Below are 24,343 nucleotides of genomic sequence, written 5' to 3'. Positions count from 1 at the left end.
TTCCACGCGGTCCCGCCTCGGTCCCTGCCCCTCCGTGCTGACGTCACGCCGGGACCTCCTCGATTTTCTTGGCCCACGCCAAGTGCCCACGCTGCCCGCGCCGCCTCTGCCGGCTCCCGAGGGCGAAGGCGACCGGCTGCGAGCGAGGTAGGGGTGCGGCGGGGGGCCGGGGGCGCGAGGATACAAGGGCGCGCTGGGCCGGGAGAAGGGGGACCTCGGGGACTGGCGCGCAGAGGGTTTGGTGCAGAGCCTCGGTCCTGGCTCCGCGCTCGGCGCCCGGCTCGGGGCTGCCCGGTCCCGGCCCTGCGGAGGGGCGCCCGGCCGGCCGGGCTGGGGAGCCCGGGAGAGGGAAGGGCTCGGCGACCCCTCCCGGCCGTTTGCTCCCTAGGGGAGGGCGACTGGGCGCAGTTTGCCATTCTGGCGAAGAGAGCAGACAGGCAGTGGGAGAGCCCAGGGTGCGGGTGGAAAGCAGGCATTTCCTGGCCGGCCCGGTGGGCGTGGATGTCCCCGGGGAGCCGGAGGCACGCGGAGAATCTCACCTAACCCCAGGCGCCTCCGGCCTGGGCGTCGGGGAGGGGGGCCTCGGTGAAGTCCAGGTGCTGGTGGAGAGGGAGGCTCATTGGCTGTTCACACCCAGGAAAACAAGGCAGTGCCTCTAAGCCAGGAAAGCAGGGATGGGGTGATGGGGAGATGCTAAACTTAAAAATGCTGCAGGGTCAGATGAGGGAGGGAGGCGAGTCCCCTCTTGCCTCTGTCACAGGGAAGAAAACAGTGACCTGGGTGGAATTTGGGACTCACAGGTGAGGGCAGCTGCAACAGGAAGCTAGGGGTCTGACACCGAGACCTTCACCCATGTGGTCTCCTAATAAGTGGAAAGCTTCTGAGAAGTGTGAAACCCCAAACCCTTTATCTCTTTCTGCGTGGGGCCGCTGAAATGCCTTGAAGGTTCCAGCCACAGCTAATGAATAGCTCGATGCAGCTGCTGGGATGTTTTGCAAAGCGTATTCAGAATAACAAGAATCAGAGGGTGCTTTCTTGCCCAGAGGCCGGGGCATCTGTCCAGTCGGAGAGGAGAACAAGCCCCCAGGGCTGCGTGGTTGGGGAAAGCCTGCGCTTGATCACCTGGCTGGTCAGCCTGCCCTTCCTGCTGGCAGACCCTCCCCTGGGGGAGGAAGTGGTCTGTACCAGGATGTGCACTTTCCCAGCTTTCGGACAAAACAGAGGCTAGAAGAGGAGGACACAGTGCCCCAGAGGAAGAGGAAGCAGGCTGAGAAGTTTGGCCGTGGCCCCAGTATTAACAGTGGCAGGGCAGAGACATCGTGTTTTGGGGAGAGGGGACGTCCCACCCTGTGCTGAGGATTAGGCCTTCTCTGCTTCTGGAACCCACCAGAACGTGAGGAGTTTGGGTTCCAGGGTGAGGCATGGCATGGAATCCGGCCCAGCTACTGCCCAGCTGTGTGACCATGGCCAAGTCACTTAACGTCCTGAGCCTCAGTCTCCCCGTCTGGAACATGGGGACCATATTAGCGCCTGCGACATCACAAGGTCGTGAGGCAGAGGTGATGATGGGCGGAGCTCTGAGCAGGTTAGCAGCTGTCCTGACGATGATGAGCGGAGTGCTAGGGATGGTGGGAGAGCCTTAGCTCTGGAGGTTCCCTTCTGGAGCATTCACCATTGCCAAGGTGTACAAGGTGGCAAGTAGTGGAGAGGGCTGGGAAGCGCCCTGCTCTGACTGTGGCTCCCTCCTGTGGCACCTGCTGCCTGGGACACAGCCCTGGCCTTGGGCCAAGTCCAGCCTCTGTGTGGGGAGTGGTCTTGTGCAAAAATGACCTGGCAGGACGGAAGGGTCCGGCGGGGGTTTCCCTGTGACCCAGGAAGACAAATGTGGCCACATGGGCTTCTTGAGAGGAAATGCTGTTTGGGCGGACAGATGTCCGTGTCCTGCACCCCAGAGAGAGCAGGACCTGCATGGAAGGACAGAGGGACTCAAACACCTTTGTGCCCAGCCCGGAGCCTCGTGGCCCATTGACCGGCCAGCCTGTGCCTGTCGGAGTTAATGTGGCTCTTTGGGCTTCTCCGGTGGCTGGCGGGCCAGAGGCTCTGTGCCGGGGCAGGGTGTTGTGGGGTTTCCTACGGGAGTGCTCTGAGCACACATGTGCTCGTGGGTGTGCAAACAGTTGTCCCAGGGAGGAGGATTCAGAGAGGAAACAGCAGTCCTCAAAGCGTGTTCCCAGGACCCTGCAGGGGACCCGTGAGTTCAAGCTATTTTCACAGCAGTCCTGAGACATTAATTTGCGCTTTCCTCTCTCGTTGTCTCATGGGCGTGCGGTGGACTTTTCCAGGGGCCACCCGTGTGTGTGTGTGTATGTGTGTGTGTGTGTGATGCTAATGGAGGCAGGATTTCATGTCCTTGTGTTTCATACATTTCTTAGTTTTATGTTCAGACACAGTAAGTATCGATAGATGTAACCTGCATAAACACAAGCCCTTGGGGGTTCAGTGGTCTGAAAGATGGAGACAGAACTGCTGTGCCAGGCCTGGCTGCCCCCTCTGGAAACGCTGACTGAACATGTCTCGAGGCTCCTTCTGGCTCACGGGGTCTGTCCTCACTGGTTCCCCCAGAGAATGTGCTGCTGTGACCCTTCCTGATGCCTTGTGACTGGGTCCTCTCTGAAATGGGCCTGAGGTTTACAGTTCGGGTCCAAGTCACACCTGGGACAGATGTGGCATGGCAGGGCTCTTGAACGTTCCATGGAAAAAAAAAAAGAAGGGCATTTTTCATTTCCTGAGGTTTTTCCTGATTCAGAGGTGTTTGCTGGCAGGGAAGCTTCCCCTCTCTCAGCCTCAGTCTCCTTGGCTATAAGGTGGGTCCATACTGGGAGCTAAGTTTCAGGTAGTTGTGGGTTCAGACCAGGTGTTGGGTCAAAAAGTGATCTTGGGGTTTACGGGATGGTGCCCTGTGGGGAGGGACGGTGACTGGGGCTGGTTCAAGCCGCCCTCGGATATTGATGTCTGCCTGTTTTCACCTCCTTTGGGAAGCTGTGACAGAGACCCTCTGGGCATCCCGAAGGCCATGGGCTGCTCCAGAGAACTAATTTATAGGCTCCTCTCAATGACAGAAAGAATTCCGCGCCAGCTGTGACACTAAGGGAATAACTTAGAGCTGGCCGTCAGCAGTGAGGCCTGGCTCCAGCCCCGCTTGGGGAGGGTGTGTGAGCCGAGCGTCTGGGGAGAGCTGAGGCCTCACACAGGGCCGGGTGACCCACGTCCAGGAACAGACACGGGCGGGTGGGACGCGCTGGTGTCAGGTGTTCACGGCAGCTTGTGGGCGCGGGGCTGACATTGGCAGGAGCCGGGCATCTCCTCCTTTCTTCTCGGTCCAGCCACGCTCTGGCAAGAAAGGCAGGTGGTACCAAGCCTGTTGTGCCGGGGAGGAAACTGAGGCACAGCAGGGTTAAATGTCAGAGGGCCAAGTGCATGTCAGAGCCCTGGCTGGCGTTCAGGGTGCTCACTCCTCTGGGGTTTCCTGAGCACTGCCCTGTGCCCGGCCCCCAGGGTCCCCAACTGCTGGGAGCTCACAGCCCACAACCACTCCCAGAGCTTCCTGGAGGGTCCTGCGTCCACACCCCATGACGCCCGGCCCCCTGGGGAGGGGACAGACTTCCTAGAGCTCTGCTTGCACATGGGACCCAGCGCCTGTCACCACTCTCCCCCTTGCTTGGGGAGAACGCCAGAACTCTAAGAACGAACGGCCTTCCAAGGGCCGCACGATGTGGCCGTCTCCTCCCTCCCTCCTCCACTCCAGCCACACTGGCCTCCTGCTGCCCCAAACCCACTGACGTATGCATGCACGTGTGTGTGTGCATGTGTGCGCATGCGTGTGTTTGCAGCGGAGCCTTTGCACGTGCTCCTCCACCTGGGACACTCGGCCCAGATCCCTCAGGCGCCCCCCTTTGCTTCCTTCCAGTCTTTGCCAGATCCCACCCTCCCCTGCTCTGGTCACTCCCTGGAAAAAGGCAGCCCAGCCTGGGCACTCCAGACCCCTATCCTCCCTCTGCCTTTTCTCATTCCAGTGGCATCTGCCACCTCACACACTATGGACAATATTTACTTTTATTGCCTGTTACTGTCTGCCTCACGTCTCTAGAATTTAAGCTCCATGAGGCTGGGCCCTCTGTCTGTTCTGCCCGCGGGTGGTGCCCATGCCCCAGGGATGAGCAGGCCCTCAGTGACTATGGGTTGAAGGGAGGGAGGGAGAAACCCACCTGTGCTGGGGCCCCGCCCGGCCCCCTCTGGAAATGCCAACTATCTCTCGAGTCCTTCTGGCTCACAGGGTCTGTCCTCGCTGCTTCCTCCTTGCGCCTTACTGGCCCCTGGAGAACTTGTCCCCCGTGGCCCTTCCTGATGCCATGTGATTCCGTCCTCAAGTGTCTGTGCGTCTGGCGTTTCTTCCTACAGCCCAGGAGTGGGTTGTTCACCGCACTGCAAACCGCCAGTATTGCCTGGAGTCTGGCAGTGGGGCCAGGGGTCTGGACAGGGGCTCCTAAGCAGGTGGGGCCCTGCTGCCCTGGATGATGGAAACCTGGTGCTTGGAAACCGATGCGTTCCAATCCCACCTCCGATCCTTACGTGCCGTGTGGCTTTGGTTAATTTTAACCGTATTCTGCCTCAGTTTCACCTTCGTGAAAATGGGGACAATACCTGTGCCCACTTCCCTGGGTGTTAAAGCCTTGGAGCCCAGCCTGGAACATAGTGGGGGGATTCCGGACTCTTGGCGATGATTTTATTTGCTGCTGTCTACTTAGAAATTTGGGGGCTCATGGCATTGTAAATTGGTGTGACCCTTCTGGAAAGCAGTGGCAATACAGATCAAGATTCCTTAAACATCCACACACAGCATCTTCTAATCTGGGAATCTCAGACTTCCGTACAGAGATGTTCATCACGGCGTTTTTGGCCAGCCATTAAAAAATGGCATTTTTTATAGAAAGTTTAAGGGTTTGGGAAAATGCTCATAATATACTAAGTCAAAGGGATATAAGATTGCATTTGCAATTGGTTCTTAAATTTGTGAAATATATGCAGAGAGAAATTCATTCAGCAGAGAGCTGTTGGCAGGGATCTCAGTAAGCATTCAGCCCGGTCCTCCCCTCATCTAAGGCAGCACTTTGAAAAAAATTGATCTGTGTGTATGTATATGCATAGATATATATAGTATCTTCTGGAAAAAATTGTATGTATATAATTTTCCGGAGGAAAATTTATAAATTATATATACACCAAGTTTTCCTCTACATATGTATGTGTGTTTATGGATTTACACAGACATATATGTACAATACACACATATGTATATAAGTATGTATATATACATTTATTTTCCGGACGAACATTTTAAATTGGGGTTAGCCGAAGGGAATATGAGCTTGTGTCTTCATTCTTCCCCCCAAAACAAGGCCCGTCCCGTGGTTCCAGCCAGCGCTGGGAGGCCTCGCGCTGTGCTCTGCGGAGACAGGTTTGCCTCTCTGGCCTGACTTCCTAAAGTAAGAAGCCCAGCGCTGTTCTCCCTGTGCTCGGCGATCCCGCGCTCTCTACCCTGTTCTGTGTGCATCTCCTTTTCTCTGGCTTGTTTCCCTTGTTACCTCCCCCTTCTCTTCTCTGTTTTGTCCTGCCCCATCCATCGTGTGTCCTTTGAGCCAGACCTGAAGTGAAGCCCCCAGCAGGCCTGGTGACCAGAGCTCATCATTTCCTGGCAGCTTTTCGGGGAGGGGGGGGCACCGGGGGGTGTGGCGGAGGGGGCGTCGTTTCTGGCAAACACATGGATGTGCCAGTCCTGGCTCCCAGTTCAGAAGGAAAACTCCAATTTGCAGAGTGACTTTGTCACTGTTCTCCCAGCTCTCCTGTCCCTCCCTGGCGTCCCCTCGCCACCCAGTCTGTCCCTGCAGTTAAAGCTCTCTTTGTTGCTTCCCCACATCTCCCTATTTATACATTTCGTCACGTGTGCCTGCCCCATCGTGTGCCGGAAACTTCTGGGTCTGCCACAGTGGGGGCTGCCCTCCTCCCGGACATCTGCTAGCCTGGCTGGCCTGGCGACGTGGACACGGGGATAGTGGCTTCCTTCCTCAGGCATGCGGGGCCCCTGCCAGGAGGATAAGGAGGTGCTGTGGGGCCCCAGGCGATGAGGGGCACTTGGTGATCCCAAGGGGTCAGGAGCCACTAGTTTCCTGCCCGGAGGGGCCACTTGGACTGTGCAGGGGCTCAGCACAAAGGTGGGTGGTTTCCCTCTGAGCACCCCCTCTTTGAGGGCTCGGGGAAAGTCGGGGTGCGAGAGTGGACATCGGGCTGCTGGCCTCCCTGGGCCTGTGTGCCCCTCGTGCGGTTCCAGCAGGGCTTGTGGCCTTGGGGGTCCCATGGAAACACGTGTCCTGGCCGTGGGGGAGGATGAAGGACCCAGCCTGCTAGAGAAGGAGAATAGGGTCCTTCTGCCCCCGGCTGGGTGCAAGTGCGGCATCCTGGGGGACCCGGCCCCTCTGACGGCGTTCGTCCCCCATGGAGCTCCTTCCCCCACCCGAGAGAACAGGCCCGTGTCTGCTCAGCAGTGTGTGTCCCCCCGCAGGGTGCTGACGGCCGGGAGGTGTCTCCCACCCCTCGCTGTGGCTGAGTAGGCCCGACGCCAGGCAGAACCGGGCCTCACAGGCCCTCGGCCCAGCGTCCTTCTGCGGGGAACCCTTGGCAGCCGCTCCCATCAGCCAGCGGGAAGGTTCTGGAAGAGATCGTGGCCGTCCCCTGGGTGGTTCATGGGCAGCGGCAGGGGCTCCCCGCAGAGGCCAGGCCCGCCATGCTGCAGTGCAGGCCGGCCCAGGAGTTCAGCTTCGGCCCCCGGGCCCTGAAGGATGCCCTAGTCTCCACCGACCCGGCCCTGCAGCAGCTCTATGTGTCCACCTTTTCCCCGGCCGAGAGACTCTTCCTGGCCGAGGCCTACAACCCCCAGAGGACCCTCTTCTGCACGCTGCTCATCCGCACGGCCTTCGACTGGCTGCTCAGCCGCCCCGAGGCCCCCGAGGACTTCGAGACCTTCCACGCCTCCCTGCTGCCCAGGAAGCAGAGCCCAGCACGGAAGCACATTTACCTGCAGCCGATAGGTACCAGGGTTGGCGGGGGGGCTGTGGCCCCCGCAGGGCCGGCAAGTGGGTGATGAGCTGCAGGGTGGCGTCCTGGAGCCATTAGGACCCCACGGTGGGGGACATCGACCTAAACCCGGCACAAGGTGGGGTGTTGGTGCCCGGGCCTCCAGGAGGACCTGAAATGAGGGGACAGCGCTGGTGTGTTTGGGATTCGGGGGTGGGGGCAGGGAGGCCCCAGCTGGGCTCAGACCGTGCTCCCACCCCGAGTCTGACACTGTTCAGAAAGCCCAGGGCCATGGGACCCTGCCCCTCGCACAGATGCTGCCCCGTCCACACGTGTCGTCCTGGCCCCATCTGTGGACGCCAGCGCCGTCCTAGGCACGGTGCTGACTGCTTTATGGGGACCCCTTCCTCAGTGGAGTGGGGATGCTGAGACTAGGATCAGCCTGCTTCACTGGCCGGGAAACTGAGGCTGCCAGAGGTCACTCGACCTGCCCGAGTGGCAGAGCTGGCGAAGGGTAGACGCAGGATTTGAGTGCAGGCCTGTTTGACCCCAAGGCCTTGCTCTTAACCCGAGGCTGTCCTGGGAGACGCTGGCCGGGCACCAGGTGGGGGTGCCGCCTGAGGGACCCTGTGGGGTCACTGTCCTCCAGAGCTCGTCGTCCGGCACAGGCGGGGACACCGGGTGCACGGGGCTCCACGTGGACTGAGGGCTGAGACGGCTCGGCTGGTTCTCCTCGAGGTCTGCTGGCGGGTGCTGGGGAGGAGGGGCTGGGCTGGCCACTGGGCCGGCCGAGGGCAGGTGGCCGCAGCCTGGGGGAGAGGACACATGCATGTGGGGCAGAGGTGGCACTTGCCCTTGAGGGGGAAGAGGCCAGAGCTATGCTGAGGGTCAGAGCAACACCGCTCCTCTCCGGGCAGCGCCTTGACAGCCAGCCAGGGAAGGCTGGGTTTCAGCAGGCTTCATCACCACCCCACAGCCATCTCCGTCACCCCACGGCCAATCTGCCATCTCTGCCTGTAGCTTCTGCCTCTAAACAGCTCCCAAACCAGCCTTGTCATTTCACCTCCCCCTAACAGCTCAGAGCAGTGTTTCTCGAATTCTAATGAGCAGACACACGGGCATCTTGTTAAAGGTCAGGTTCTGGTGCAGGAGGGCCGAGGTGGCCTGGGAATCTGCATTTCTAACCGGCCCAGGGACACTGCAGCCACTTTCTCACAGGTCTCCCGGCTTCCACCCTTGATCCATGTCCCTCTGTCCTCCTAAAATGCGACCTGATGGTGCTCCCTCTGGTGATGCCTCCGCCCACCTACACGGCCTCGTCTTGTGCGCTCCCTCTGCCCCACTCCCTGCCCTGCCAGGCTGGCTTTCCGCAGATTAAACCCAGCAGGCTGCCTGTAGCCTGCCCCACATGGTCAGCCTCGGGGACTCGGGCTGGAGGAGGCCCGGCCTCCTTGCGCTCCCGCCGGTCGTCAGGTGCTGTGGTGATTCCTCTCCTTTCATCGTTGACTCTTCTTCCATTTTTCTCCTTTTTTTCCCCTTTTAAAAAAGATGGGCTTGAGGTCTCTTTTCTGTACCTGACTCTCTGCTCTGTGGAGGCAGGCCCACATCCAGCTGGCCGGTGCTGGCGGGGCTCCTGGGGTGCTGGGCACGGGCAGGCGGGGGCTCCACGGAGTGGGCGGTGGGCTGACGGCGCTGCTTTGCCCCCAGATCTGAGTGAGGGCGCGGCGGGCGGCGCTCTGCTGGACCACCTTCGCAGCTGCGCGGAGGCCTTCTTCCTGGGCCTGCAGGTCAGGTGCCTGCCCTCGGTGGAGGCCGCGTCCATCCACTGCTCCTCGCGCCCCAGTCAGGACTCGGACAGGCTGCAGCTCCACACAGGTGAGTGAGCCCGGCGGGGCCGGCTCAGGCTGACACAGGCGCAGGCGTCTGCCACTCAGCCAGAGGCCCTTCCAGAAGGTAAGGGAGGAAGGAATCCCCCACTCTTTTTTGGTGGGAAACATCTATTTCCCAGCCTTTTGAAAAGGAGAACTAAGACAGGTGTTCTTTCCTTGCCCAGAAGAGGGTCTGGAGACTTGACCACACAGCCCAGTGTCCGCTGGAAAACTCCAGACATGCAGAGCAGGTGAAGCAGGCCCTTTTCAGGCCATCTAAGGCATCCCTCCAGCCTGTTGTCTTTACAAAGCACTTTATATGCGTCTAGAAGAGCCCCCGACCCCACCAATCCCTGGGGGTCACTGGTGGCTGCAGAGAGTGGGGCTGGGGTGAGAGGCACAGAGGAACTGGGGCTCTGAGATGTATAGGAGACACGGCCTCAAGTTTAGGGGGGGTCCTCAAGAAGGGCCTGGCCTCTCTCTCTGGCCGATGCTGGGTCTAGCAGGAGTGGACTGATGTGTTTGGTCAGTTGTGGGAAATTCTCGGCCATCGTCTGTCTTCAGACACTGCCTCTGCCACGCTCTCTCCCTGTCCAGGACTCCAGGTGGATGTTCTCTCTCCTGGATCTTCTTTCCTTCCTTGTATTTCATCCAAGCCTTGTTCTCATCCTCCTGTTTACTAATTCTCTCTTTAGCTGCACCTAATATTCTCTTAAACCCCTATATTGAGTTTCTAGTTTCAGTTATCATATTTTTCAGTTCTATAGTTTCTGGTGGATTCTTTTTCAAATTAGCAGTGTCACTTTTTTATAGTTTCCAGTTCCCTGCTAAGATTTTTGAGTCCAGCATTTGTACCCACGAACACAGTTGCTTCACGGCCTGTGTCAGATGATCCCACAATCTGGAGTGCCCACGGGGCTCTCTGTGTTGTTTCTGCTCATTCCATCTCAGTTACCTTGCCTCATCGTGTGTCTGCTTTGACTGTTAGCTGGACAGCTTATCTAAAAAATGTTTAACTTTTAGAAGAATGTGTGGCCTGGGGTGATGTCACTGATTTTTCCTCTGCCAGGCACCTAAGGGTGTTGACTGTCGGGGACAAAGACACAAAGCTTTTCTGGGCCACCTGGTGACCCCAGGAGCACAGTCTGCAACCCCCTACCCCACGCAGCCCTTTGGGGTGACAGCCAGAGGAGGGGGTGTGTGGTCAGGGTCACCCTCCCCCATCTCAGAAAGCTCAGATTTGTCTCTTTGAGCCTTGAGCCTCTGAATCTGGCACAGGCGGGCAGAGGAGACGTGACTGTGTACTAAGGCATAATTTATATAGTGAAATTCTTCCTTTTGAATCTTGACAAACACACATATCCCCCAGCCGTCACCATAATTGTGTGTGGAACAGCTTGCCTCGCCCCCAAGGCTTCCTCGATGCCCCCTGTAGCCAGCCCCTCTCCCATCCTAGATGTTTTAAGAAGCTGTTTTTTGTATTTTACATGGCTTGTTGGTTATCTTTTAGCGGGAGGGCTGGTCTGATTTCCCTGGCTGCTGTTACATGGAGCAGCTGGGGTTGAGTTTTCAGGGTTGATGGGACCTCCTGGCTGGGGTGGGTGCCATCCCGATGGTGGCACGTTCCTCTCCATGTCCCCGGCTTCGGGTTTGGTCACTCTGAGGCCCATCCTGCTCAGGGGGCACAGCCTTCCCCATCCCCGAGGGTCTGCAGGGGGCCCAGGGAGCAGTGGCCTGGCTTGGTTCTCGCCCAAGTGCAGGGCCTGGGACCCCCTGCCTCCCACCTTCCTCAGCTCCTCATGCCACACGCGGTGCCATCACACCTGCTATTGCTTCCACCTGACTCATGTCTCTGAGAGACTCGGGAGAAGCCAAGCGTCCATCCCTGCTGCCGCAGGCACAGTGGTGGGCCTCAGGGACCCCAGCACTGAGGGGCATAAGGTCAAGTGTCACCTGTGCACGTCTCTTCCCTGCTGCTTAGTGAACGGACTGCTGTCCCCAGCCCTACACCTCAGAGGCTGCGTGGAGTGCTGGGGCAGAAGTGGGCTCAGGAAGGTTCAACCAGCAGGGAGAGCCCAGAGGTCATGCAGGGTTCCGGTCTCATGGTCAGAGTAACTTGGTTTAGATCACTGTATTAGCTTCCTGTGGCTGCAGTAACAAAGCACCACAAACTGGGTGGCATATAACAACGGAAACGTATTGTCTCACAGCTCTGGAGGCCGAAAGCATGAGACCAAGGTGTTGGCAGGGCCATGCTCTCTCTGAAGTCTCTGGGGGAGGATCCCTCCTGCCTCGTCCAGCTTCTGGTGGCTGCTGGCAGTCCTTGGTGTGCCCTGGCTTGGAGCTGCCTCACTCCAATCTCTGTCTCCATCGTTACACCATTTCTTCCCTGTGTCTCTTCTCCTCTTATAAGGACACCAGGCGTTTTGGATCAGGCCCACCCTAGTGATCTCATCTGAACTTGATGACATCTGCAAAGACTATCTCCAAATAAGGTCACATTTCAGGAACCCGGGGTGAGGACTTCAACATATCTTTTTTGGGGACTCAGTTCAACCTATAACAGTCGTCATCATCACTGTCAACTTAAGAGCGAATGTTTCTTGGCCCCTCCTCCAAGATCTCAGCCATTTGTTCCCAAGGTCATAGCCTAGACCTGTGCTGACGGGGACAGTCGCCACTGGCCACATGTGGCCACTGAACACGTAAATGTGGCTGGTCTGAAACAAGATGGGCAGTAAGTGCAAATCACATACCAGAACTGAGACTTCATGAAAAACAATGGAAACCATCTTATTAATTTTTAAATATTTGATTACATGTTAAAATAATATTGGTATATTAAGTTAAATGAAGTATACTATTAAAATCAGTTTGATCTGTTTATTTTACTTTAGAATTAGTAAAATTTAGGATTTAGTTGCCTATCCGGCTCACATTGTGTTTCTACAGACAGCACCGAGCGAGGCCTGCTCGTCTCCACAACAGGGGCGTCAGCATCTCTGGAGACGCCTCCTCCCAGACTTCTTGCTCAGTCTCTCCAGTGCCCCCACTAACGGTTCCTTGATCCATCGGCTACAACCTGCTGTCCTGCACCTTTTCCCGGCCCCTGATCCGCCTCCTGCCCTCACTTCCATCCTTCCCAGGCTCTGGTTTCATGCTTCACCACGTGGCTTCCCACTCTCCTCCCCTTCCTGTCCACACCTGGGTAAATCCGACTCCTGTCTGCCCACGCGTACTCCTCATAAATGCGTGACTGTGAGCCCTGAGGGCCCTCACACCTTCTCCTCCTCCTCCTCTGATGATGATGACCTTGCTCCCTGTTCTTGCTGAGGAAACACAGATGATCAAAGAGGAACTTCCACACCTCGCTGCTCCTCGGCTCCCCACCTGCCCGCCCCCGTGCTCCCCATCTTACTGATGGCCCAGCTCCCCCTAAGGCCCCTGTCCTGCTCTTGGACCTCGCTGGCCGCTCTGCCTGCGTCGCTCCAGGCTCCTCTCCAGTCTCTGTCTACACACGCTCCTGGGAGCTGTCTCAGTTCCCTTTGCTGCTCTAATAAGTCACTGCAAACTTAGTGGGTTAAACAACGTTCGTCCTCTTACAGTTCTGTGGGTCAGAAGTCTCCCTGGACTCAAGTCAAGGTGTCGCAGGGCTGGTTTCTTCTGGACGCTCCAGGGGAGAATCGGTTTCTTGGCCTTTTCCAGCTTCTGGAGGCCGCCTGCCTTCCTTGGCTCTTGGCCGTGGCCTCCATCTTCAAAGTCGGCACCATAGCACCTTTCGATCTCTCTCTGACCCTCCTGCCTCTTCTTATGAGGACCCTAGTGACTACAAGGGGTCCGGCTGGATAATCCAGAATGAGCTTCCCATTTTAATCACATCAGCAGAGTCCTTTCTGCCTTGCGAGGTACCACATTCACAGGCCCCAGGGACTAGTGCGGGCATCTTTGGGGCCATCAATCAGCCACCGTGGCAGCTCATCCCGCCCCGTGGCTGCAGTGGTGCTTTCCCCTGAACGCCGATCTCATTGGCCCAGCGGGCTCTTTGGCGTCCCTGCTTGGACATCGCTGGGCACTGTGGACTACCATGTCCAACCCAGCTCTCTTGACAGTTTAGGAAACAGAGACTCCGAGATCTTACTTGGCCACCTGACCCAGGCTGCCTGACCCTGAGCCCCAGGCCCTCACAGGGCAGCTCTGCTGCTTTGAGATCTCTGCCTCAGACTGACAGTTTCCTGCGGAAGGTTACTAGCTCACATGCGACTTTGGGAAGGGCTGGTCGGAGGCGGAGGAAGAGGGGAGGACAGAGTGTGCCTGCCCTGAGCCCGGGGCTGGGACGGGGTCCCCAGCCTCCCCCTCACTGTCCCCTCCGGCCCTCTCCGCCCTCAGACGGCATCCTGTCTTTCCTGAGGAGCAGCAAGCCGGGGGACGCGCTGTGTGTGCTGGGCCTCACGCTGTCCGACCTATACCCCTGCGAGGCCTGGAGCTTCACCTTCGGCAAGTTCCTTCCAGGCCATGGTGAGCCGGGGCCCTGGCAGCCTCCTGCGTCAGCCCATGTTGGGGGTGGGGGGCAGGGCCGCGTGCACAGCGCACCTCGACCCCTCCTCCTCCTCTCACTCCCAGGGAAGATGACGCGCGAATATGGAATTGGCTGCGCTGGAATGTGCGGTCCTGCGTTCTAGCTCCTTCTGAGCAAGGAGCCATTCCTCAGACTTGGGCTTCTGCCCTGGGGCTGCCTTCATGTGGACCTGCTGGCAGGGCAGGGCCTCCAGGACCTGTGTGTCCTGAGGACAGCGTGGCTTTGCCCGTGGGCTTCCTGAAGCCAAGGCTGCCTCTTGAGCCCCCATCTCTCTGCCTCTCCCCAGAAGTGGGCATCTGCAGCTTCGCCCGGTTCTCAGGGGATTTCCTGCAGCTGGGGCCCAGCGCCTCTGATCCGGCCCCGGCAGAGGCGGCAGCAGACGGCTCCGAGACCCCTGTACAGGACAGAGGCCGGGCCCTGTGCTTCAGCGCCCTGGGGATGGTCCAGTGCTGCAAGGTGGGTGTGGAGCCAGGGCGCTGCACAGGTGGCGGGAGAAGATGGGGGACGGGAAGAGGCTAGAAGGGCTGGGGGTTCTGGCAAGCTCTGGGAAGATGCTAAGGATGTGGAATCAGACAGAAGGACATGAGCAGACACCAGTTGAGCCCTCTCTGTGTCCAGCCAGTTACACTGTCCAGTCCTGACAATGAGGAGGATGACCCTTCACTTTAGAGAGTATGGAAACCAAGGCTCAGAGACGCCAAGTCCTTTGCCAAGGTCACAGAGCTGTGAAGTGGCCGGGTTGGGATTTGAACCCGTGTCTGTCTGAAGCCCAAACCCCCACGCCGGGTGCGCCAGAGCTGACCGCGCCAGCTCACCATTCTCCCCGTGGCCGAGTGGGCTACGGGTGCTGCGGCCCCGGAGATGTCAGTTGGCCTGCTGTGCAGTTGGGTGGAGGCCAGAGACAGGGCTTGGATCACTTCCCGGCCCTCTGGCCCCTCCCAGGGCGGCGCTCAGGCCTGGTGGGGCTGCCCAGGTGTCCTGGGGATCTGCTGGGGGATGGGCATCAAGGCTGCAGGGACGGCAGTGGGCCTTCTCCCTTAGGTCACGTGCCATGAGCTCTGCCACCTCCTGGGCCTGGGGAACTGCCGCTGGCTCCGCTGCCTCATGCAGGGCGCGCTCAGCCTGGACGAGGCCCTGCAGCGGCCCCTGGACCTCTGTCCCATCTGCCTGCGGAAGCTGCAGCACGTCCTGGGCTTCAAGCTCGTCGAGAGGTACAAAGTGAGTCGCGCTCCTGGGGTGGCTGCCCCGGGCCTGGAGAGGTCCACGCCCTCAGGCAGGGAGAGCAGAAGGCCTTGAGGGCCTGTTGCCTGTGCACAGGGATCAGAGAAACAGCGGGAACGGATGCACGTCCTTTGTAAACTGCTGGGTCCCGGCAGTGCAGGGCCCCAGGTGGAGTGAAAAGACCCGTCTTGTGTCCAGCTCTTCGGGGTCCGATTGTTCTCGCCAGGCAGCATGTTGAGTCCTTAGCCCAGCCTAGCCCATGGCAGGTGGCACTGGGGTGGAGGAGTGACCGCGGGCAGATGGCTTTTATTTCTCAGGCAACATCAATCAGAGTTTGTATTTACCGAGCACTGACCCGGGGCTGGACCCTGCTCCCGTGCTCCCTGTACCTACTCACACGAGTTCTTGCATCTCGAAGGGGCCTTCGGGGCATCCCCGCAGACAGTGTGGTTGCCCCAGCAGAGCTTTTTCTCTCCGTGGCTCACTGCCACCCAGAGGAAGGGCAGGCCTCTCAGGAGGAGGCAGAACCAGACTAAACAAGACTCTCTAGAAAGGCAGGCGCTCTCTCTGAGTCCAGCACTGCCCTGCCTCGGGGCTGAGCCAGCGGGGAGATGCCGCCCTCTGCTGTCGGCCTGAGGCATTGTCTGGGCGCACAGGCCCAAGGCAGGCGAGGGGGTCCCCAGGTGGCCAAGGAGCCCCAGGGAAATGGGAAGATTGGTTTGCAAGCTCAGAAACTTTACTCTGAGTTCAGAATTCAAAGGCAGGTCGTGTTTACTTTTTCTTTAAACCGACCTTTGCATGAAAATACCAAGTTAAAAAAAGGTTTCATTTGAATAAAGGCACAAGGCCTGTCAACCAAATAGCTTTGACTTGATTTTAAAATCAGAAGTTTTAGACCGAAAGCTTTAAATGAATGTCATTGTGTTCGAGGCTCAGCTTGTGCAGTTCTGGGAAGCCCCCACCTCCTCCTCCTGGAGGCCGGGCAGCCAGGGCCGCAGGGCGGCGGGTTTCTGATCCCACGCCCCTGGGGTGGGTGAGGATTTGCGTTTTTAACAGCTTCCCGGATGCGGATCAGGACCCCACGTTGAGGACCCCTGAACTAGAGGGCTGGGCATGTCCAAGTCTCAGAGCTGCCACTCTGTGTGGATCTTTCTTGAATGGACGACTCCCTGGTAAACAGAATATCAAGGAGCATGGAGAAAACGGCCTGCCTGGTTGGGGAGGGGGACCAGAGGCAGACCCGCTGAGGGTAGGCGCCATAGCTGCCGCAGCTGCTGAATAGTGACCAGCGGTCCTCATGAGGGTGTAATTGGCATGGTCTCCAGTGTCCCGCCAACGCTGGCTGCTGTTCTGACCAGCGCAGGGTCAAGGGACTTGGCGGTAAACAGCTCATGATCCTCATGGTGCGTGTAAGGTGAAGCGAGACAAGGTCCGGTCTGCAAAAACGGACTGGGCTTCTCCTTTATGTCCTTCCTCGGGGTTCTGTTCCCCCGACATGAACTCCTATAGCTTTTATCCTCTCACCTGTACACATGCCCCTCCCGGCTGGGAAGCAGGCCTTTCCCTGACCCCTAACCCGGTGAGGTCTGGCCCCGCTCTGGATCTGAGTTGGAGGGGTAACCCCTCTTGCCAGCCCAGAGCATCCTCTGAAATGTTGGACCCACTCCCTTTGTCCCCAGTGAACGTCATTCAGTGACTGGAGGGGCTCTGAGGAGGTTAGGAGAGGGGGAGCCCGAGGGAGGGAGGAGCTGCAGTGCTCCTCTGAAGAGGGGCTCCGGGAGACCCCACAGGGACCCTGGCCTTCCAGGCTGTTGTAGGAGGGGAACTGCCCCCAGTGGTCCCCAGAGCTCTGGTCGGTCCCTGGCCATCGATTCTGTCCCTGGTCATTGGGACAGCTCCTGAGGACTCTCTGGTAGGTGCCATAGCTGGGGGCAATGACCGAGGGCCTGGCCAGAAAAGGTCTCTGCTGTCTGTCTATACTGGTCAGCGGTGAGTTGGGAAATGCCCTCTGAAGAAATAGCCTTGACTTGTAGCATCTGCCAATTTCCATGGTGTAAATTCTGTCACCACAGCCAATTTTAAGCAGCCACAGGACACAGAGTTGGGGAGAGACCTGCTGTGGCACACCATCAGGTAGTGTGTCCACGTACAGATACAACAGATGAGAATCACCCTGAAGCATGTCATGGTAAAATGTAGCAAAAACACGTAGGAAGTGATGAGTTTTGATTATTTATTCTCTTTGCTTTCAATATGATTTTAAAATTTAATTGTTAGCTCTATGTAATTTAACTGTGAATAACGGTCGGGTTGAACAACTGGCTTGCAGAGCTCCTGGAAGTTTACCAGGGCTCTTGTGAGCTTGTCTGCCTGGCTCCAGTCTTCAGAAGACGCCAGTCAGAAGGGTCCTTATGTCATTAGCCTGACACTTGCCCCTGGGTAGCTGGGGACAGCGAGGTCCCCTTAGGTAAGGGGCTGGGTCTCCTTGCAGCTCCCTGGCTTGGTAAGTGACCATACAGAGAACACTCAGCCTGTGTTTCTCCCTCTTAGAGACTCTACTCCTGGACTCAAGCGGTGGTGGGGATGCGGCCGGGCCAGGAGGCAGGGGAGCCGTCTGTGTCGGAGGACACCCTGCCCTGCAGTGCTGACTCGGGCCTGTGCTGCGAGAGCGACTCGGAGCCTGGCACCAGCCTGTCGGAGCCCCTCACCCCTGACGCGTGGAGCCATGCCTTCTCCGCGGGGCCGGAGCTGGAGCCTGAGGACGGTCTGAGCTCCCTGGCGGCCTCGGAGCGCCCGCCGCAGCTTGGAACCCCAGTGGAGGCCATCAAGGAGCACGGACGGTGGCTGGCGACATGCATCCAGGCCCTGGAGAGGGAAGTGACTGAGGAGGAGCTGGCGCGGGTGGACAGAGCCGTGGACGCCCTCGCCCGGTGGGAGATGTTCACGGGGCGGCTCCCGGCCACCAGGCAAGACCTGCCCTGCGGCAGAGATGGCCCAGGGCTGCGCAAGGTCTTGGGGGACAAGTTCTCCTCCCTCAGGAGGAAGCTGAGTGCCCGCAAACCGTCCAAGGCAGAATCCTCCCCCTGTCGCTGGAAGGCCGAGGAGCATTAGCACAGCCAGCGTGTCCTGTCCAAGGCCTGTCATTCCTTGGGACACCACCGGCCTGGCGCTGCCCAGTGACCGAGGGCGCTGTGGGCCCCCTGGGGTCTGAAGGAGAGGGCTCTAGGGAAGCCGAGGAGGGTCTGATGGCTCTCTCAAGAAGCTCTGTGTCCCACCACTCACTCCCTGTCCCGACCCCAGACTCGCAATGTGACCAGTGGCCTCCGGGTCCCAGCAGAGGGTTCACAGGCACCCTGAGGGGCTGTCCTCAGGCCCAGCCTGGACGTAATTGTAGGTGGCGGGAGGTAGGGGGCTCTGCTACTGCAAATTTGGCCTCCAAGGCCCAGAGCCGAGGTCTCCACTCAGGCGGGAGGCAAGGGGGTCTTGTCTCTATCTACAACGCACCTCCCCGCCCCCCACCCCCCCAAAAGGGTCGCTTTCTGTGGCGCTAATGGCATTCTGATCCTTAGGGACTTCACAAGGGTGTCTCGGTGAAAGTTCTGGGAGGCCACCACCCACCGGAGGATGTGCCCACTGAGGGTTGCTGTTTCTTGACAAACGTTGAGAAAGCAGGCCGTCTGCTTTGCAGGTTTGAAGGTGCTGTAAGGCAGAGGCCCTTCTGATGCCCTGAGACGGCTGCCTGCTGTAACCTTCGGTGCTGGGGACAGCCTGACAAAGGTGGCCTGCAGTGTCAGTGTCAGGTCAAGGTGGTTCTAGTGGTGTTCAGAACGTCATGTGTTTACGGACTTTTTTTTGTCTAGTTCTATCATCTTCTTTTTGTCTAGTTCTGGTGAGAGAACTGATATAGATGTGAAAACATCAGCCACACCTGTGCAAGTGTCTGTGTCTCCCCTTAATTTTGTCAACTTTTGCTTCCCGTTATTTGAAGCTCCTTTATGTGCATACGCATTTGATTGCTATGTTTTCCTGATGAACTGACCCCGTTTTCATTATCAAAGGCCCCAGGGAGAGACGCTTCCATTCTGACAGCAGAGTTCCCGTGAGTGATGAGCAGGGTCACGCTACTTCTCCCGTCTGGAAAGGGGCAGGAACAGGGGCAGCTTAGGTATTTTGTGAGTAGCTTATACCATTTTGGGGTCCCTCTAAGAAAAACAGTACAAAATACAAATATAGAATTAGGAGGGCCCCACTCAGGCAGGGAAGCCTGCAGCTTCCTTATAATCTGGCACCAAGCAAGAGCCTGGATCCCGGTTCCAGAAACACGCACAGGGAGGACCACATGCTGGATTTAAGAAGCAAAGACGCAGCTCTCGGGTCCCCACTTCTCTCTTGCATGGCTGCAAAGAGGCAGCATGACGATCCAGAGGTAACTGTGATGGAAAGAAGGGGAGAAGATGAAGAGCCTGGCTCTGCAGAAAGTGAGGCAGGGTGGACCCCGCAGAGAGCGCGACATGGAAACAGGAGGCGGCCAGTGCCTGGTGTCTATCGCAGCAACAAACCACCCTAACCTTAGTGGCTTAAACTCCAACAACCCATCCAGCCCAGGAATCTGCCATGTGAGCAGAGCTTGCGGGGAAGGTTTGCCCCTGCAGCTTGGCTGAAGGGTCGGCCTCAAGGACGATTTGCTCACGTGGCTGCCGGCTGGCATGGCCTGGTGCTGTCCAAGCAGCCTGGGCTTCCTTGCAGTATGGCAGCTGGCTTCCAAGGTGGGATTGCCCAGAGAGTCAGACAGAAGTGGTGTAGCCTTTTATGACTCAGCTTCAACGTCCTAGGGTGTCACTTCTGCCATCCTCTATTAAGGCAGAAAGGCCCCCCCAGATTCATAGCAAGGGACATAGATTCCACCTCTTAATGGGGGGTTGCAAGGTTCTGGAAGAACATGTGAGATGGGAAAACATTTATGAAAAACCTGCCCCAGTCAGTGTTCACTGCCTGGCTTGGCCATCACGCCTCTGCATCATCTTTCCTGTTTTCCAATTTCCTTCTGTCTTCTGGAACGGTCAGTCACTGGGATGATGCAAGATCAAACAGAGGTGACGGAGCAGCCTGGCTCAGACTGAGGGAGGGCGCTCCCGGGGTTATTTCCCACTTCTCAGCACTGTCTCTCTCTGCCCATGACCTTTGGCTCTCAACTGTGATAAATGTCCCAAAAAAGCATTCTGAAGTGGGAAGGGACAGACCCTTCCTCCATGGCTTCACCAGTTGCAGATGGAGTCTAATTTTTTAAAATAGCTGCTGGGAGGAACGTTTTGAAAATAAAACTTAGGAACAGAGATCAAAGATGCCTTCCTCTGCTCAAACATAAGCCCCAGGTTCTGTCCCTGACGGGGGTGAAGAGCAGCTTGGGACAGTCCCCAGGGGACAAGGCTCTGGCAGAGGAGGAGATAATGAACGCTACCCCCTCCAGCAAAGTCACAGTCCACAAATCTTTCTAAATTCTTCAGGCTCAAGCCACGACACAGCTGAGCGCCTTGACTGAGCTAGACTGTCTGCAGATAGTGGTTTCCCAGAAGCACAGGGCCCTGGATTTTATTTTTGTAAATGTACAAAGTCGACTTGAATGCTTTCTCATGTCCTTATCTGTCCAAAGTCCCTGTGAGTCGTAAGGACAGGTCTCCGAGCTTGCTGGCAGACTCCCCTCCGAGAGGGAACTCAGACATCTCGGTGGGCCCAGGCGGAGGGCCCTGAATGGAGCTAAAAATACTTCGGGGGTGTGACATTATCTGTATTGCTGTTCGTGTGTGAGATGGGGCCAGGAAATCGACGTGGGCCATCTAAAGTAGCTTAAACACATACGGCGAAACTATGGTTGATTAAGAGGGATGAGAAGCAACGTCTCAGTCTAAGAGGCAGCAGATCCCCTCCAACAGCCCTGCTTCCCTCTTCCTCCCCAAAGCCCAAACTCATCATCATCAGACCAGTGAGAGGAGAATCATTCCAACACCCGCCTCCCCCTGCCCCGCCTCGTGTAAACCCTGACATGACAGGGAAGTGTCTTTAGCCCAGGAGTCCCCTGCCAGCCCCTACATTTCCAGAGCGTGGGTCAGTGAGGAGGGATGTGGTCCTGTTAATACCATCCCATGGGACATCTGATTCAGACCTTTCTGGGAGGAAAGAAATCTCCAAAAGGGCTTAAAGAAAAAATAAACACACGGTGGCTTAGTCAAGCAGCTAATGTTAAAGCTCAGAGTCCAAATTTAGATCCCACCAAGTTCAAAGGAGAGGCTGTAGCATTCCAGGGACGCACACACAGAGAAGGTCCACGCACGGAGCCCTGAGAAGCCGCTCTCCACAGCTGACAGACAGGGGCGGCTGCTGGACCAAACTCGCCCGGAGAGGCCAGGCCCGTCTTCCCTGAGGATAAACGCCCCCTTGAACAGGTCCCGCCAAGTGCAGGGAAGTGCTCCCATCCCCATCCTCATCCTCAGAACAAGCCCACAAGCCTGAGGCCCTCATCCCCTTTAGGGTGGAGCAAGCCGAGACTTGGGTTTGGTAATCTGCCCGGAGCTGCAGAGCAACAGGGCCAAAATTCAGACCTAGTTTGCTCTGCCTTGACCCTCTGCATTCTAGGTCTTTCTTAGGAGCGCACACTGGATCAGTCTGAGCAGGAAGGGGAGGCAGAGACACGAGGGGCAGGAAACCTGCACCCTGATTCCCAAGCAGCCCCCCTCCGCCCCGGCTCTGCCCTTGGTTTCTAAGATTACCAGGAAGCTCTCTGGCGGCGACAGCATCTTCGGGCTCAAGCCTCTCTGGAGGTCCGAGGAAGGCCCGGGTGGGTGGCCAGCACTTGTGGGCGCAGATGCCAACTTAAACAAAGCTGGAGCTGCTGGGGCTTCGCGGACTTGTTTGTATAAAGAGGGCGAGTGCCCAGCAGGAGTATTTTTATCCTTGTGAAGACCAGGGGGATCAGGGCTTCCCGAGGCGGCTCACAAACATGAGCGGGAGGCTGCGTGCCCTGGGAGCCAACAAAGGCCAGCTTCTCAGCTGGCTATGCGCTGTGCGGCCCGGCCGCGGAGCCCACCCGGAGCCCGGAGAGGCCCGCGAGGGTGGCTCTCCACCGCAGCCTGCTCCCAGAGCTGGAGCCTTGTCGTGAGCCAGATGAGTCCTGATCCTGCGGGGTGATCACAGAGGAACCCCGTGTCAAGGAAATAGCAAATTTATGGCCCTTAGAACGACAGCTGTGAAAGCGAAACATGATAGAACAATCTAGGAAGTGCCTGCTGCTTGGCTGCAGAGAGCCGTGGCTGCGGGAGCTGTTGAAACCGACGTAAATAACTGCAGAAACGGCTCCCAGAGCCTCTCCTTTCCCAGCACCACAGAGCGGCACCTTGATTAATGAGAACCCAGAATAACCGAGGTTTATTTCTGAACTTGGCTTCTTGGGTAAGGAGGCAAATGAAAACAAGCTTATGCCAGGGGTTTATTTTAAAAAGCAATTTCCAAGAAATGTCCTGGGGCCACTATGTGTTCAGCCCAGTACCCCACCTCAGTGACGACCAGGGGCGACCCAAGGACTCACTCATCAAAGAGGTGACTGAGTGCTACAGCCCCGCTTACAGGCTGCCAGAGGACTCGCCCCAGGGAGGACCTGCAACAGGGCCCTCCAATCCCAGACACCTCTGAGATGACCCAGGCTCGCAACGAATTCACCAGAAATGCAATCCACCAGGTTCCCTGAGAGGCCACCCCGAGGGGCCATCACCCGAGCATCTTAATCAACACGCTTTTGTTGTATTGAAACTGGTCCAGGCCCGGTGTCACCTGGCTCTGGACCCCTCCGTCCTCATCGGACTCCACTCCTCTCACGGGCTCCTGCCAGCCTGGCTTCTGGACTCCTGAGAGCCCCTGTCCCCTGCCCTCAGGCCTCTTACAGTGCAGCTCTCTGCTGGAGCACAGCTTAAACGTCACTTCTCAGCCGAGGCCACCACGGCCCCCATCTTGGTTCCAGCGACAGTCTAACCAAGACTCTATGGCATTCAGCATCCACATTTGTGAGTTTAATGGGTCCCTCACTGGCCCGCTCAGCGGGGATCTAATTAGGAAGCCATGTTTTGTGCACACCGACTCCTGGGCCCACCCCCAGCACAGGTAGCCCGCACTCACCTGCCACACAAACAAGAGACCCGATGAAACAGAGGGCTCCCAGGGCAGCGCCAACTGTCACCTTCTCCTTTCCCTCCTTCAGCCTTTTAGCAACAAAAGCCAACTTATTTTCACTGTTTCTTGTGACACCTGTCTAAAGTGAGGGTTGAATTTCACGTGGCAGGTTATTGACTGGTCTATGGGGACAGGCCTCTCGTCTGGAGGAGCTGTTCTGAGCAGGCTGCAGCTGGTGGCGGGAGCAGCTGGCACGCGACAGGCCTCTCACCCTATTTGTCAAATGGGAGTCACAAACCGGGGGACAGAGCTAGTGGCCAAAGGGGTTCCTGGAAGGAGAGGTGAGAGCATCCTGGGGGGCCCAAGCACGCAGAAAGCTTTTCTGAGGAGACACTTGATGTCAAAGGCAGGACCTCGCAGGAGCCCCGGCCTCCCGTCCTAAATGTACGAGTAGAATAGGTAGGGGGCCGGCCCCGTGGCTTAGCGGTTAAGTGCGCGGGCTCCGCTGCTGGCAGCTCGGGTTCGGATCCCGGGCGCGCACTGACGCGCCGCTTCTACGGCCATGCTGAGGCCACGTCCCACATACAGCGACTGGAAGGATGTGCAGCTATGACATACAACTATCTACTGGGGCTTTGGGGGAAAAAAATAAATAAAATTATTAAAAAAAAAAAAAAAAGGGGCTAGCCCGGTGGCGCAAGCGGTTGGGTGCGCACGTTCCGCTGCGGCGGCCCAGGGTTCGCCGGTTCGGATCCCGGGTGCGCACCGATGCACCACTTGTTAAGCCATGCTGTGGCGGCGTCCCATATAAAGTAGAGGAAGATGGGCATGGATGTTAGCCCAGGGCCAGTCTTCCTCAGCAAAAAGAGGAGGATTGGCATTGGATGTTAGCTCAGGGCTGGTCCTCCTCACAAAAAAAAAAAAAAAAAAAAAAAAAAAGTAGGGAGGGGACAACCTAAAAAAGGCAGCACTATTATCTGAAAGGATAGCAGACCTTGACCGTTTCCCCACCCACGTCCCCTGGGAATGACCTGGGGCCGTTCCCTTGAATGTCCCACCGGAGAGGCCCCTCGAAGTGGACGGTGGGGACTAAGGTGTCCTGCTGCCTCCCAACACCTGTGGTGGGATGGGACTGAGGCCCATGGGGCTTGTGTGGGAGGTGGAGGTGGACACGAGTGACCTCCTCTTCCTCTCTGTCCTCGGGCCTGCCCTGCCCTCGTCCTGCTTCTCCCTGAAGCGGTCATTCCACGTGGAGCTCTCGTCAGCACAACCCCGGCTCGCATGGACTCCGAGCAGGTGCAAAGCCTAAAAGAGGCGCAGGGCTGTCCACGGGGCCGAGTGTCCTTCCTGCTCCGCACCACGGAGCCCCCAGCCCCTCAGCATTAGCCGCAAC

General features: G+C 57.7%; 1 protein-coding gene across 1 annotated transcript; it reads left to right on the top strand.

Annotated features, from left to right (window-relative positions):
• The first annotated feature begins 5,872 nt into the window (after positions 1-5,872).
• AMZ1 (archaelysin family metallopeptidase 1) lies at positions 5,873-18,819 on the top strand. The gene is made up of 6 exons (XM_058569392.1): positions 5,873-7,142; positions 8,836-9,003; positions 13,383-13,511; positions 13,859-14,028; positions 14,614-14,790; positions 17,344-18,819. The coding sequence occupies exons 1-6, from the start codon at positions 6,839-6,841 to the stop codon at positions 17,902-17,904; spliced, it is 1,509 nt and encodes a 502-aa protein (XP_058425375.1). The 5' UTR covers positions 5,873-6,838; the 3' UTR covers positions 17,905-18,819.
• The last annotated feature ends 5,524 nt before the right edge of the window (positions 18,820-24,343 follow it).

This window comes from Diceros bicornis, chromosome 26 (assembly GCF_020826845.1).
Source record: "Diceros bicornis minor isolate mBicDic1 chromosome 26, mDicBic1.mat.cur, whole genome shotgun sequence".
In the NCBI taxonomy this organism is placed as follows: domain Eukaryota; kingdom Metazoa; phylum Chordata; class Mammalia; order Perissodactyla; family Rhinocerotidae; genus Diceros; species Diceros bicornis.
This window is presented reverse-complemented; position numbering and strand designations above follow the sequence as displayed.